General features: G+C 29.6%; 1 protein-coding gene across 2 annotated transcripts in view; it reads right to left on the bottom strand.

Moving 5' to 3' along the window:
* LOC129963777 (long-chain-fatty-acid--CoA ligase 1-like) overlaps positions 1-17,491 on the bottom strand; it is a 57,145-nt gene that overhangs the window by 22,968 nt on the left and 16,686 nt on the right. The window contains exon 1 of one of the 2 annotated variants that reach the window (XM_056078327.1): positions 7,397-7,568. The exons of the other annotated variant lie outside the window; for it this stretch is intronic. Within the exon in view, the coding sequence (XP_055934302.1) occupies positions 7,397-7,466 (70 nt within the window). The 5' untranslated portion in view covers positions 7,467-7,568. Of the gene's footprint in view, positions 1-7,396; positions 7,569-17,491 lie in introns of those variants that run through there. 2 annotated transcript variants of the gene reach the window in all.

Below are 17,491 nucleotides of genomic sequence, written 5' to 3'. Positions count from 1 at the left end.
ATACGTCTATCAAGCGGCAAGGAGTTATTTCTTATTTTTATCACAGATGAAAAATAATAGCAAAAAAGTATGGATATCATCCACAAGGTTGTGACTTCAACAAAATAAGGAAGCAAAAATTATTACGCTGTTTATACATCAATAAATGAGCAAATAAGGTATGTACATTTTATGCTCGAATAGTAAGTAGGTCAAGCCAAATCATGCCATTTCAACGAGATTTTTATTTTTAACATTTTTACACGATATATGTATGCGCAGGTATAAATAAAAAAATCAGGGTAACTTTTTTTAATATTACAATAACTAATCGTTTGATGAATTCATTTGTAACATCAGAATTAAGTTATTATGAATTTATAAAAAAATTTTATTCAGAGTGAGAAAAAAAGATTCACTCTGCAAATGTACCTTTTTTAAATATATATATTAGCTAAAAAAAAAAAAAAAAGAGTAACAACAGGAATCCTAAAAAAATATTAAATTATCAGGAATTATTTTAAAAATCGATTATTTCAAGCATTTCGAAAATAATTTCAAAAATACGACTAAAAACGTGATTAACTTTTACATTCTAATTTTATTTTAAAGAGTAAGAATAGAAGAAAATAAAAGAAATTTGCTGATTTCTAGAATCGAAGCAGTTATGATTTAACGATATCAAATATTAAATGAAATACCTTTAAATAATAACCGGCTCGATTCTAGAAATCAGTCAATTTCTTTCATATTTTCTTCTATTTAAAAATGCATCTTCAAATCGATTCGTTTATTTAATATTCACTTTTGATTCCTTATTTGAATGGCAATTTTTAATTCCTAATTCTCGAAAATTCATTTTTTTCTGCAAATGAATATAGATTCCTTATATTATATATATAAACGTTGATGAAAATAGAAGAGATGAAATGCTTATCAATTTGATTAAAAAATTGGCACTACTTATACTGTGTATAAAGGTTTAAAATTACCAAAAAAATCTCTGAATGGAATTCGATTTTCATGTCTGCAATTACACAGCAGTCAATACCGCGCGAGTCGAATGGCATTAAAACCATTTGATACTGACAAGGCGTGTTAATCAATAACAAACGCTGTTTACTGACTGAACTGAAGGTTAAAAAAATAAGAGATTGAGTGTCAAAACTAAAAGAAGCAAACCACTTCTTGGTAACAATCGTTTTATTAAGTAATAAAATAAAATGTCATGACTTTTTTTTTTTTTCTCTCCTCATTTTGCTACACACGAATGAAGTAAGTACACTTGTACTACTTGAGAACACGTGGAAATTCTGGTGCCTTGTACGTCAGATAATGAAATGATTGTACCAGTGACAGCAGTCCCTCCGAAACTTTCTCGCATACTCTCTAATAAACATATTATTAACTGATTGCTCACCAGTGGCAAAAAATTACGAGAGATTAATAGTTCGCAATTTTAAGCTCTTTTTTTTAATGATTTATTTGAAGAAGGTTTAAATGCTGGAATGCGTTTAAAACAAAAGCACTAGAAAACCGAATATGCGAATATGTGTATTGGATGCCTATCTTCAGACCAATTGAAACGTAAATTCCATATATTGCAGTCGCAAAATCACATATCAATTTCAATCATGGTGTTTTTGAATTACCGTGTGATAGCCGGCCAGTTTCTTGATGAATTCGATTTGGTTGATAAGTCCTAACATTTTGGTTGTTGTATTTGCGTACCAAACTTTATTCATCTATCTCCCTTCGTTCTGTAGTTTTCAGGTTCACTTATATTAGAATAGATATCGGATAAATAAATCCTGCGATATTGCGATTTCTGAATGAATTTCATTCAAAATTTGATAAAATCTACAAATTCGGTATATTGACCATGTATCAAATTTCATTCATACAGCTTAAAGTGCTTCTATTTAACGTGTTTACAGACAGGTATCATTTCAAAATTTTGAGTTTTGGACTCGGAGAGATCTCAAACGTGGAGAATCGTCAAAATCTCGAGTTCGAATTTTATTTATTTTTAGCGATTACAATACTTTCTATACGAGAAAGAAAAAAAAAGTTATTCAAATTTAAAAAAAAAAAAAAACTGAAGGGATAGGTATAAAATACTGAAAAAAAAAAAATTTAATAATAAAAGCAAACGAAAAATTAGTTTTTAAAAAGAAATCACTAACAGTGAAGATTTTGTTTTACAAATCAAGAAAAAATGACGTGGAATAAAAACAATCTATGAGCCGCTTAAAATTTAATTTTACTATTCGCAAACTACAATATCAGAAATGTGCCGATGGTTCTTAAAAACTTCTAAATTTCTTCAAAGGAAGCTATTGAGAGTTCAATGCTCATCAGTAGCTTAATCTGTACATTCCAACAAGCACGATTTCAGCATATTTATTTTGTGAATTTTAATAAAATATTTAAGCAAAGAAAGTTTACTTAAAAATAATTCGTAAGAGTGATTTCTCACAAAAAAAAAATTATGAAGATATATTTTTAAATATTATATATATAAAATATTTTTGAAGAATTTTATCTTGAAACAAGGAAATGATAAAATATTTTAATTAAGGGATTCCACAAAAAGTTGTTACTGTTCAAATTCTAAAACCGTAACTACTTTCAATTATCAATTCCGCAAGCTTCTGAAAGAAATTCTAACTGACGCATCAAAACAAATGGTTTAAGGATTTCGCAAACACAAGAAACAAGTGAACAATTTATTTTTTTAAAAAAAATAGCCTTCGAACGCAAGAGTACTTTGAACTTAAGAAAAGTATGGCAGCGAATGTCAAATTGAAAGTTGACTATCTACTTTTTAGGCAGGTATTGCAAAACGGTTTCATATTTTTCCTTCACAAGAAAGCAATTTATACAACGTGATAATAATATGAAGTATTTCTCAAACAAAACTGATGTTGAATAAATTTTGGCCATCAAATTTAATTTATATACTTCAGAACAACACAAACTTAAGAATAGCAATGGTTAGTCTGAATATTTTTTTAATCGGAAATTTTTACACCAAAATATATATTAAAAAATTAATAATTGACATAAACCGAATTTATTTCCATTTTAAATATTCCAACTATCGTAGAACAGACAATGTTCTAATTATTTCATATTTACCATATAAAATACCTCATTTTTACCGAATACCATTCATTTTTCCTCATTCTTATAATACCTCAAGTCTGCTATAAACGATATTTATTGTCACTTTTAAATCGGTTATTTTTTAAGCATTCAATCAAAACATATCACAAAAAAAAATTAATTAATTCAGACGACAGAAATCGAACACACACACACACACAGAGAGAGAAAAAGAGAGAGAGAAATGAAATAACTATAGTCTTGGCAACAATTTACTCTTGGTTAGAAGTCAGAATAACTAAAAAAACACAGGTCAGGGAAAAAAAATGAAAGGTGGCAGATATAAAAACCTGAATTTTGTAGAGCAAAACAAAATATATCCTTCACAAGAAATTAAAGAAGTAAAATTTAGAAAACTGCCTAAAGCACATTAATTACAAGAAATTTTATTATACGTTACGTTACAAATACATTACAAATGAGGTTCTGTTATCAAATTATAATTTCAAATACTTTACTCGATCATTAAAAACAATTTTTGCACCACTTTAATAATTTAAAACTTGACCTACATTTCATTTTATTCTCACAATAGCACTAATGCATCGTCTCTTGGTGGATTAATATACATATTAGATACAATATTCCTTCAGAGTTTCAAGATTGACGGTGAGCAATAAATAAATTATTTATTCTGATGAAAATGATTAAAAATCAAATTATTCATAATTGATTATAAAAAGTGAATATAATATTTACAAGCGACTCGCTAGTGTTTAAGCAAATTTACAAGAGAGACAATGTACTACTATTGAGTCATGAAGAAACAATGTACTACGATTGAGTCATGATGCGTTAAAACAAATACCCGCTGCCGAATACAGAGGGGGGGGGGGAGTCTAAAAGGGTATATACGTGGAGAGACGAGGAGGATACTTATTTTAAAATCGTTCAACACGTATATATCATTTATTGTGAGAAACGATCTCTAAAACTTCCAGCAAACGAGAATCTCAACATTATGAAATGTAATTTTCAAAGCAGCAAATAAATTCTAAAAACTCTGTCACGAATCTAAATAAAAATTTCTAAATAGTCTTCAAGTTGATATATAAGAAGTAAGAAATATCTCAGACCTAAACGTTGCATTCAAAATTATCTGAAATTCTATATTCCGTGAACAACTTTCATTTTCGTTTCAAAATATAAAATCTTATAAGTTAGATCTTATTTTACTAAGCTACTAATTAAAAACAGCGAAAATTTATTTGGAAAAGAAAAAAAAAATAATATGAAAATATTTTCAAAGTCATTAGAGACGATAAAAAGATGTCAACTGAATAAAAATCCTCCTTTAAAACGGATAAAAAGATGTCAAGTGAATAAAAATCATCTTATAAAACGACAAACATCATTCTATCCCTCCCCCCACCCCACACGCACACAAAAAAAAAAAAACGAAATCTTAATTCCGTCTCACGTGGCCCAAAACGGTTGACAATTAAGTGCCTAAAATCAAATCACCGACGCATAAAAAAAAGAGATATCTGATAACAGGTATTTTGCATGTTCAGGTACACGATAAAGCAACGTCATCCACGATCACGCCACAGTATTCCAAGATCGTCCGTATATCGCCAGATCCGCCGACGTTCGACACGTCAAAGGACGTAACCAATCCTCGTCATCCAACTACAATGTGGGCATTGTGCCAGGGAAAAATGCCACCTCACTCACGACGGAGATCGAAAATTTATCACAGGTGAAAAAATGTTCCGCGATTGGCTGGAAAGGGAGGCAAATCTATGAGGTGATTCAATTCTATTGGTGCAGACAAAAAAAATTAAATCATTCAGTCACAAAAAGAAACAGAAAACAAAGTTGAAGATATTTTGAGCGTTACAAGCCTTGAGCGGCGTGTTTTGGTGTTAAATTAGGACGCATGAAAACAGAGCTAGACGCGGAAGCAGCCAAGCACACACACACGTGTCTAACTCTCACTGGAAGAATTAGCATAAACAGTGGTGCCACATCTTCCAATTTCGACTACACCTGTCCCACTTATTCCATGCATACCATATTTTTCTCGAAACACATGGTCATGATTCGTTTTTCAGAATTACTTTTCTCTGAATATATAAAGCAACACATACTGGTCAAGCAAAGCAGTAATGAAAGCTGTTTTGAAACGGAGCATATGCAAAAAGCAGGTGCACATCTTTAGCATCAGCGATAAATAATTCATTTTAACTAATTTAAAATTTGACTAGCCAGTTGTCTATCCTATAAATTAGAAACAATTTAATCATGTCAATCAATATTTAACAAAAGAAGGTTTATTTATTTTAAATATTTCAAATTAAACGGAATATTTTGACTGATTAACTACATACGCAAAGAGTGAAATTAAGTGATGAATAAAATCGAAGGAATCGCTCTATTGTTGAGACTGAAATATTTGCCGAATTTTTATTTTACAATATCTCTTGGAACTGATGGGTAGTCATAAGATAAGTATGATTTTTTTTTCCCCACAAAAGCCATTTTAGGCCAAGCTGTGCCACTTTCACCACATCTGTATCAATTTATAATAAAATCGAAATATGGGATGAAAACCAAGTCCAAATGTAGAAATTACTACGAGAACAACGAACCAATCATAATGCAAGGTATGGCATAATACTAAAAGACATAGTAAATGTTTAATTATCAAATCTTATATTTTTATGAAACGAAGATTAACATGAGGAATTTTGGAAAGCAAATCACAAAAATTAAGGTGACATCTGGAAAAAAAATATTCAACGGAGTGAAATAAATTGTAGACATTCTGCAGGGATGTAAAATAGTGATTGGTAAGGAGACAAGTGAAAATGGATAATGTGTTTAGGAATCATGATCTTTTAAATGAAATATACATCCGTAACATCAGACCAGAGGTTAGATTTAGGCACTAGTTCTTTGATTTGCTAATTATTTTAATCATATAAGTGAAAGCATATTTCAGTCAAATTTAGTGCCCCAGTAAATTTAAAACTTTTTTGCAGATTACAAAAAAATAAACAATTCCAAAACTAATCTCCAATTCCATAACCAAAAGCTATAGCAAACTAAAGATAATTTGTATCCTGACAGAATTGGATTTATATTTATAACACATATTTTAATATACCATAGAAATTAGACGAGTAATGTATGCTAATCCTCATTTAAACACTAGTTTTAAAATTATGAAATTCTTTTCCTAATAAGTTTTAGATAAGTGGGAAAAGAAGGAAATTCTTAGTAAAATATAAAATTAAGCAAAGAAAATTATGAATACGTCTTTATAATCATAGATGAAATATTAATACTTCTGAAATAAGACAAGATGGACGAGTAATCCAATATTCGTCTGTTTCCTTGCAACAATAAATTGGAGATTTTTTTTTTTTCCCAGCAATAATTCATAAAAACATTCAAGGCATTTTTAATGAAAGGTGTAAAATAATTAAAAATTCAACCAACATTCACCTAGACATTTGTGATATTACTTCATTTTAAACACAATACCAATCTTGGGATGTACCATTTTACAACACATTTATTCATAATAATATAATTCATATAATAAAATTTAACTCGCCTTTGCAACTATTTTTTTTTAATATCAGACATACTTAATAACAAAACAATAAAATAGAAACAAACACTCAATAAAACACTAAATAAATGTAAACATTTTCGTGATTTATAACACAGATAAATTTCGAAATACTGATGAATGAATACTGTTCACCAACAAGGATATCACTTCGGAACTCAAATGAGTTTGTAAGAATGAATTTCATCTTGCGAACAAAAGTTCTAAGTTATTTTTCATTTCATGTCCACGTTTCTCTCACGTGGAAGAGGAAAGAAATTGGGAAATAAAAAAAAAATAAGACATTGAAGAGAAAGGAAAATGGCATTGCAAAACGAAAAATATTTAACAATAACTTCGGGTAGAAAGGTCGGAATAATAAAGAGATTGTCACGCTGCAATGAGGAAAAACGGCATTTAACATAATGACGAGATCAAACTTTTCTTTTTTTAATTTCGTTTCTATCAAGCTAAGCACTGAAGACAAAAGAGGAAGAAGATCTAAAAATAGTTCAAAATATTTTGCATTTCAGGCTTAGTGAAACTTAATTTTATTTCACAGTAAAGATATGGTATAAGAAAGAACAAAAGCTCTCTATAAACTACAGGAAATATTTCCCTCAGGATGTCAATTTCATATATGAAGCTTAGTTTATAATATTTATTTGATTATAAATAAAATCTTACCAGAAAGCAAAGGAAATTTCACAACTCGGGACACAACGGAATTACCCGCAAGAGAATATTCGGAATACATTTTCGGTTATTCTGTTAGAGCAACCACACAACAAGTAGACAACGATGAAACAACAGCATCTATTTGTGGACAAAGCCACGAAACTAAATATAGCAGGAGCAGCGCGCGATTCCAATGCGGAAGACCGGCGATTGGTTGCTTATAAAGGTCCTACAAGTATCAAAGGTTACTACGACAGTATAAAGGTTTGAAGTGTGTTTGGGTAATCAAATATCATCACCTAGCTTATCACACTCTCTTGGAATCCGGAGAAACAAACATTAAGAGAAAATGAGATAGTTGTTACCAAATTCAACTAAGAGTTACGAAGATCAATGAAATTTGAAAAAAAAAACAATGAACCCACGTGCGTAGTCAAGTTTTTCTCTTACAATAAAATTGCATCATAAGCATCGAAAGACATTGTTGTAATGACACACAAATGCAAACATAAGAACGGAAATGACTAATGCAAAAAAAAAATCACAACAAACTTTCTTTCATGGCTTTTAGTTACTGAACGAACAATCAGCTCCACATTTTTCAAAAACAGCCTTATAATAACAAAAGAAAATATTGCATTATTGCCTGAAGTATACAGAAGTGGTTATTTTTAATCAATATTACGAAAATTATTATACATTCAAAAGGCATTTTTCCTGGGGGGGGGGATTTTTTCCCCCCTTCGCTCTGTCGACAGTTTAATTTAATGGAAGTTTAAGGTAGCAAGATTATTTATAAAAAAAATAAAGAGCAGTAATAATTTAGCACAAAATAATATAAATTAATGGGATTTATTTATATTCCCAATATTTTTTAGACACAAGGCCGGAAAAAAAAACTAGCCAGATTAAAGCAAATAAATAAGAAACTTACCAAAAAAACTGGAAATAAAATTTCTGAAATTTAAATTTTGTATGAATCCTATATTAAAACTAAATAAAAAATCTTAAGTAATAAAATGAAATCTACGATCAAATTATCATGCAAGAACATTATTATTTTTAAGTCATTATTTGTCTTAATTAATTTAAGTCATTAACCAGTTTAAACTAGTTTGAAACGATCACGAGACTTCTCTATCGGTCTCTGTCCCACTATATTATATATATATATTTTTAACTTTCTTTTTCAATTTTTCTAGCTGGCAAGCAAAGTTTTGGAGCTCGACCTATTTAGATGAAATAACAGCCATGATTCATAGTTCTACGTCAACCTTTTATAAACGCATCTGCTGTCAAAGAAGCATACATAATAATAAAGCAATACTGGTAAAAGCAGGTGAACTTTTTAAAAACACATCTGCTTTCAAAGAAGCATACATAATAATAATGCAGTACTGGTAAAAGCAGGTCAACTTTTTAAAAACACATCTGCTTTCAAAGAAACATACATAATAATAATGCAGTACTGGTAAAAGCAGGTAAAAAAATATATGCGATTAAAAGAGGATGATTAAATTTCCATTTATGCTTTATTCATTGCCTACGCGATTTCGAGCTTCAAAACCCCCTAACCAAAACAACATCACATTCTCGCATGATAAAAGATATGACGCAATGCTATCCGCCAACGAAAACAAAATTTCTAAAACGCTGTCCTTTTCGCGAACAGATGATGTTATCGCTCTATTTTAATATTTTTTTGACACATTAAGTATTTAATACATGGAACAAAAGGCTCAAAACAATAATTTTCGCATAAAACAATACAATTTCTATTAACTACAGAATATAACAGACTTTCTTCAATTTCCTTTCAATTTTTTAAAACTTTTTTTTAACAATTTGTACAAAATCTGAATTTGTGACTGGTTTTAAATAAAAATAGTTTCCCCATTAACTTTTTTTAAAACTGAAATGAAGGATTTTAGAGCAATAAAGACTAAAAATTAACGGATAATTTTTACTTTTTTTTTTTTTCCAGGATTGCAATTATCTCACAACATGAAGATTAAGTATTCGAATGAAATTATATAAATATAAATGAAAATCACAACTATAAAAACTCTAAAGAAGATGAATGAACATCCGAGATTGCCAAGAAATGAAACTAAAAAATCAGTCGTGGATTGTTCTTTGTACACAACTTGTACCTATTTATAGCGTCATCAGTTCAGGAGATCAAATGCGAAGGTTTAAGGAACGAAGTATTTAGATCAAGAACAAATGCACTAGATCAAATATTTTTGGGTTAGTAGACCACAATTAAAAATTTAATTAAATTTAAATTAGGTGTTCTATAAAAAACAATGAGGCGATTTAAAAATTATAGCAGGATCACATCATTCGTATAAATGCGACTTCACCAAATTAGCAATGTTTAGAAAGACAAATTATTACAAGATTAAATATTTCGAGACTTTAAAAATTGAATTCTAAAGTTTCAAAATTAAATGAAAAAAATTAATGTTTTACGCAGGAAGAAAAAAAACACATTCAGAATGAATAACATTGAACTGTTTATAGAAACACTTCGCGAAATGCAATATTAGCATTAAAAAAATTGAAAAACAAAATAGTTTTACTTTGTCTTGCCTTAATTTTACACTTAAACCGACAATTAGTAGTATTATAGAATTTTAAATATTACAAAAATATAGAATATTTCAAATATTTTTAAAATACACCTATTCCGTCTAAAACTCGTTGAAACCTAATTTCTTAAGTATATCAGAAGAATTAAAATTGCCAACAGTAGTTGAAAATTAATTAATTGCAAACATTAGCTAATCAAAACATAATGCAATATAAATAAATACAAAAACTATGGAATGGTAAAAATTAAAGAACATTACGCAATTATGATGGTTTCACTATTTTAAAACATGCTTTTGTTTTGAAGTAAATTTACTTTTCTTGCAATTCGGTTCTTCTCAATAAGAAGCATTACAGAAGATAATCTTCTTAGTAGATTATCAGAATAAATTAGAATTTAAACTCATTAGCAAAGCTGATTATTCAACTTACTCGCTCTTAATCCTTTAAAGTACTTTAAAGGACAAAATTATCAATTAATCAGCAGGCTTCATTTTTTTTTTTCAAGGAAGAACAGTGGTAACAATAAAGAAAAACATGAACTATAAAAGTTAATTAAGCATTTAACCAAACTAAAGCAAAAGATTTAATTACAAACTTTAGACCATTTACGTCTTATTTACCTTTATCTAGTTGTAGCTCTTGGCACATTTAAGAGAACCAGCATGAAAAGGGAAGTTTACTAATTTTACAACCAGACTACTAGAAAATGATTAAACAAGAAAACTATAATGTAGAAATAGTTAATAAGATAAAATCGAGAACAAAAGCCCTGGTCAATTAAGTAAACATTCCTTGACAAAAACTCAGCACTGAATTAAAAACAACGGGGCAAATAAAATCCACACGAGAAAAATCGGAATGACAAATTCACAATACAATACGAAATCCAGACGATTAAGCTTAAAGACTATTCTACTTGTTTATTTTATTTTATTTTTTTTTCTCCCTCAAGGCTAAGCTAGACCATCACTCAACAATTTTCCAAGAGGAGAGGGGGGAAGGCACTCTTGGACACGGAAGGATAGGATCAGAAGACATGAGACCACGGGCAAAGAGCGCTTGCTAGGATCGCACGAGGTCAGACGAGATGAGATGAACTTTCACCTACATCTCACGAAAGGAGAGTTATTTTTAGCTCGTCCACAATGGCAACATTAAAAGTTAATGTGAAACAAAACAAGAGGAAATGGAAAAGAAATTTCTTCCTCCTTATTAGTTGGCTTTGTTTACAAACGCTATCGTGCTTCCTAAAAAAAATGGAATGCATTTGATACGCCACCTCGTATCACAGCACTTATGGAATCAGATAAAATAACAAGAAGCTAGTTTAGAGTAATATTTTCAACAAATCACTTGAGATTAATTCATAAACAGCTCATCTTAAAAATGCATTTATTACATTAGACTGGCAGCTGAGAATCACTCAATATTTGAATCACAACAGATAAAAATTAAATTTTAAAAATAAGATTAACAAAATATATTTATTGCATTAAATTTATCAATTTTTCAAGAAAAAAAAAGAGCAAATCAGTTCCCTGTTTAAATGTCTAAAAATAAATTGCTGTTATGATTTAAATCTCTACTGATAATCAAAGAGAATGTGTATCAGTGTGTGTGTGTTGTCACTTTACAGAACAAACAATTAAACTTAGATCTATCAAATTTAGCTCAGATATTACTTTGGCGGATGGAAATGTGCACCTTTGTAATTTTCAAAAAATTTAAAATTAGAAAATTAATTAAAAAAATATGCAAAATTTTAACGTTTTTCTATCATAAATGCCTAACATATAATATAAAAGAGAGTTTTACACCATCTTGAAGTTCAAAAGATTAATTTTTTCAATAATACCCAATTTAGTTAAACAATTTACTTCCGTCTAATTTTAATTTCTTTAAAAATACTCTTATTTCATAGCAATGAATTTCACTATAGAAATGAAGCTCAAATTTTTCAACTTACACCTTTCCACTATTGTGTACGATAAAGGTATGTAGATTCAGCCTATTTTCCTTATTGAGTAGTTTCTGTTAAAAGCATGTTTTTAATAAAATTTCAGAAATTTCGAACATAATTTCAAAAGCAGGAAATAATGAAAAAAATTTTAAGTACGCACATTTTTAAAGACTACTGTATTTTCCTGTAATTTAGCTGCATAATCCTCCGAGATATTACAGAAATTATTACACATATTTTGTAATACATACGAAGCTTCAATAACTAAATATTCTATTTTTTATCTCCATAATCTATCCACTTTTGAAGACTAGTTGATTCAGCAGAAAATTGATTGCATTTACTTAATTATTTTTTTAAGACATACAAAGTTAATTATTCCTCCTTGGATTTTTTCCCCCATCAAATTGTGACAGACATCAAAGCAGTGTTGTTTTAATAGACTTATTCAATTCATTGTGTAAGAGAACCATCTTAATGAGTCACAATTAAATAAATCATAGTCCTAGTATAAACATAAGTTGCAGAATAATCGATCTAACTTTCATTGAAACTTCATTTTCTTATTCCTTATGTAAATATACAGTTATTAAATAAATAAATAAAATCTTTCTTTAGCTCAGAACTACGGGGGAAAAAATCGCGCAATTAAATATTATTTAACTGAAAAATGAGAACGATTTGGATTTCTATTCAACAAAGGAATCTATTTTTGAAAATTATTCAAATATTTTTAAGAAATCGCCAAAATTCGAAAAAAAATTTACATAATTAATTTAGTATTGAATAAGGTTTTTTTTTTATTTAAAAAAAGTGCAAAATCTTTTGGCAGAAATATATTTAAAAAATGCATTAAATCTCGCTAATTTGAATACAGTGATAAAAATTAGATTTAAAGTGTTTAGGCCTGATAAGATTAAAAAAAAAAAAAAACGTATTCCAAAATAATATTTTAACTGCCCAAAAAAATCAACCATCTGGGCGAACGAGATGGTCGTTAAAGGCTGTAAGTATTAAGATACTAAAAAAAAAAAAAAAAAAATTATTATGAAAAGGTAAAAGAATTTTCAGTTTTCTCTGCGCAACACCAAACAGAAAGCAAAAATCGAACTGAGAATAACTACTGATCTTGATATCTTACAAGTTAAGTTCGAACTGCATATCTATACACATTTTTTTGGATTAAAGCTCAAATAATCTATATATTTGGAGGCAAACTATTATTTCACAACTAAATTCAAATCAGTGGAAAAGTTAGTCACCAATTCGCATGCACCCAATTATCCAGAAGCCTTTCATTTTTGTTATCCCAGTATTGAAATAGCATAAGCAATAGTATCGAATAATTTTGCAATTTTCTACGTCATTTCACATAATTACTTTTCTCCTACATCTTTTATGTCGATTTTTTAATATTCCAAAACTGAACTAATTAAACATCTGATAAACCGTGACATTTGCGAAATCATTCTCTTAAGTGAAAACAAAACTCTCGCATTTTTTTTTAAATTTATTTGTTAAAGCATTATTAAGCAAAGATTCAATTTTCACATCATATAATATACACATTTTTCAATTTAAACAACACGAATTTCATAAACAGCAACATTCAAACAATTACATTAATGACATTCTCGCAATAACTCATGTGACTTATTTTCAACCACATTTCTAACGAACGTACAGAAAATTCCTACCCGTCAATCATCTTTCTGCTCAAGAAATTTAAGATATTACAAGGAAACGCCCTAGATTCTTTACGGTCTAACGGAATTGTCACTGATCTTAAAAGAAATAATTTTTCACTTTTCCAATTCTCTTAACACATTTTCCCAGTCTTTCTTGCAGACATTATGGCTCCTGAAATTGAATCATTTTAACGGAAATAGGCATCTATATTAACGATTTACATGCTGCGAAATCTTTGAATATTCAAGAAAAGATTTTTAACAATCAATTTGTCATCATATATTAATACAAGTCGATAATAATTTGGATGAAAATAAATCAAATAATATAATTTACCGCAACTTTACAGAAATTAAAGAACAATGATATAAAGTATAAGCATCAAACAACTATATTTAGGAAGCAAAAAATTTTTTAATTTTTTTTAACTTTTTTTCCTCTTGTCTAGCGTATATGATTTTATGATTTCCAACAACTGCAGACTGAGTTAATTGAAATTATGAATTGCATTCTCATTTTAAGTCGTGAAAATTTTTACAGATTGTGATCAATCAATTTCATTACTAGTTATAAAACCAGTAGGATTGGTGTCACAAAAACTTTCTTGCATACTCTCAACCTTGTCATTGCAGAGTGCCTTATATGTATTGGTTTACAATTATTTACAAAATATTAACTTTTGGCGTGAATTTGGCAGCTTTACTGAATTTATCGTGTTATCCTTGGCGAGTTATTTGGCAATTAATCTCTAACATACGTTAATATTGTCCCAAAATCAAATTTGTGTTTTAGACACGTTTTTCTCAACCGACTGAAGCCAAAATTTTACACGAAACTGCACTTCATATACAAACACATACACTTCACAACAAACCTCACATACCAAATTTGATATATTCAAGTCAATCCGTTTTTGAATTATCCATTTACATGTTACTAAAATTACAAACTGACAGACAGTCAACCCATTGTTGGATTTGGCTCAAAATTTGACAGATGTCTATTCTACAGATATTAAATAAGTGCACCAAATTTTATCTAGCCAGTTCTTTTCGTTTCGTAATTATCGTATTAACTTATATTCGGACAGACGGACTTCTAAACAGAATTTACTAAAAATTTGATAGAAATCTGCAAATTTTGTACAAAGACTATGTCCCAAATTTCAAACATTTAGATCAAAAAGTTTTTTTTTTTTTTTTTTTTTTTTTTTTTGTCACAGACAGACGGGTGGACATTTTCTAAAAACCTACTTTTCGAACTCAGGGAGTCTAAAACGTGGTGATTCGTCACAATCTCGAGTTCGAATTTTCTGACGATCACTTTCTCTATACTACATATACGAGAAAATAAAAAATGAAAATAAATTTACTAAAGGAAATTTACATTTTTTTTACACATAAAAAATTACTTATTAAGACGATATCATTATTTTAATATTCTACTTAACATCGTGAAAGCTTAAAAAGTCTAGTGGGTAAGAAGGGGGAGAATACGATTAACTTCTTAGAACAAATCGCATAATCATTCTAATTGACACTCTTGATAATTTAAAATTTACATTAGTAAATCAAGCGATATTGTTTTCAGAAGATTTCACTTAACCCGGTACTTAAAACCAAAATATGGCAATTATTGCAAAATGCAAATGACAATATTACAACTCCTTAAAATGATAGCATGAAAACTCAACTAGGCAGTTATGAATGAAAGCAAAAGTCATTTCATTGTTACGTTTGAAGTGTATGAATCAGACAGTTTCTTTCAGCTCGCTTTTGAGATTAGTTATCAAAGTTTACTCTAAACAATTCATCACAAAAACAATCAATGATACAAATACCCTAAAATAGCCACGCAGGAAAAAGTGATAGATACTAAAAATAGGACGGTTATCATGATTAAAGCAAACAGATAATAAAAGAGAAAGTTTTATTTAAAACACTTATTTTCGATTTTATCCTATGAACTTTGAACTTTACTTTTAATAAATAATTTTAAGTTCTACATCACTACAGAAAAGTTTGAAACAGTTGATTTATTTATATTGAAAGTACCTGTAGCGCTTTATAAGATTTCAATTCAAACCAAGCGTCTGAAATTTCAAACAGTAGAAATTAAATATATCTTGCAATGAATCAAAAATAAAAAGCTAGAATAATTTTTACAGCCGGCATGTTAAAAGTAGACTATTACTCTTACTATTTAATCAAAGCAATACTAAATATATGAAATACTATCAATTCAAACAGAAAATCAATTGTTTCATAAGTCCGATGTACTTTCAAAAGCTACGAACAGACTTGCTAGCCGAACGGTGCGCGAACCGTTCTTTTAAATGATTTTCACAACAAAATAAACGAATACTACGGTCACGGTATAAAACATCAAGCATGATTTTGTTACGAGCCTGTAAAATTGCTTGCCAGCATGGTTATTTCTATCACCGGAAAGACTGATTTACAAACATCTGTATTGGATACTGCTCGGGTGCCGAGCCAGTGATCCCAAAGCTTAGCGACTATTTGGCGACAAAATAGATAATGCTGGAAGCTTCGAGAATTTTAACGATCCGTCCATTAAGAACCGAGATACGCCTGATTGGCCTAAAAGATTCTCAGTCCGCCTCCTGGGAACTATAAAAAGACGGCAGTCTCAAGCTGCAAGGAATCGGAGTTAAGAGTCGTAGACAAGTAACAAGTCTTCTAGAGGATAGCGAAGCAACGGCGGAGTGCCAGCGTTATGTGGAGACCAAGTTAACGCTTTGAACTGAGCTGTGTGTCGAGTCCTGTTGTCTATTAGGGAAGCAGCATCAAGTTGAGTGTGGAGTAGCCAGTCGTATGGTAGTGAATCGGCAGTTGGATACAACTAAAGCGAGAAGACAATGGGGAATTTCAGCCGTTTAGAGAGACCGTAGAGCGAAGCTCCGAGGATCCCCTCTCATGCCCAATTCTGTCTGGCCGCTTTGTGTGCTGTGGTCGACTACTACTTGTGGACTACTATTTGCTGTAGTGTGCTGTCCTTTGTGTACATCTTAGCTGTATATAGTTGTCTTTGTATTCGTCTTCTGTGTCTTTGTGTTTAATAAACGTCATTGTTGTTTTCTACTGAAGTCCGCTGATTTTTTTCACACCCTACACCCACTACAAGCGAACCCGGTGATCCGTATAATTATGTCACTCACTGGTGTCTGTACATGGCAATCGTACTTTTCCCATTAGGAAAATTATTCGATTCCACAATATTTATCGAAAATTTTTCACAAAAATAATTTTATACCATTTTAAAATTTAAAAAATTATTTTTTAAAAATTACATAAATTTGATATTGCCTGAAACTGTTAATAATAAAAGTGAAAAAATTCATAAATTGCATAAAATTTATATTAATAAAAGTACCATTTTAATAATTAAATATAAAATAAAAAAATTAAGAGTCACAAATGAAAACAAGTATTGGTATGCAAATTCGACCTCTCAATTAGGAGGTTTGCGTGGAACAACAAATTGCTCACGAATACTATTCCATTGTGAACTGAGAATTCCCCTGTGTTTGTTATAAAATATCAGAATTTGTATCAATCCGAACCGTTCTTTCGGCGCTAAATAACGCTGTTCGCGAATGGTTTGAGAGTCGTTCAACACTCAAATGCATACCCTTAATATATAAAAAATTTAATTATTATAAAACGGATGACAGAAATAAAAATAAATACGAACGTGAAGATTGACTTTTTAATTTTATATCACGATCAATCATCATTCAATTACAAAAGAAAAAAGCTGCACTATAATATTATAGCAAATCAAGGTTACTATCTTCCAAAAAAATATCGAATTAACGGCAGCTACATAAAAAG

The sequence above is a fragment of the Argiope bruennichi genome, chromosome 3 (genome assembly GCF_947563725.1).
Source record: "Argiope bruennichi chromosome 3, qqArgBrue1.1, whole genome shotgun sequence".
In the NCBI taxonomy this organism is placed as follows: domain Eukaryota; kingdom Metazoa; phylum Arthropoda; class Arachnida; order Araneae; family Araneidae; genus Argiope; species Argiope bruennichi.
Note: the sequence above shows the minus strand (reverse complement) of the source record. Positions and strands in the feature narration are given on the sequence as shown.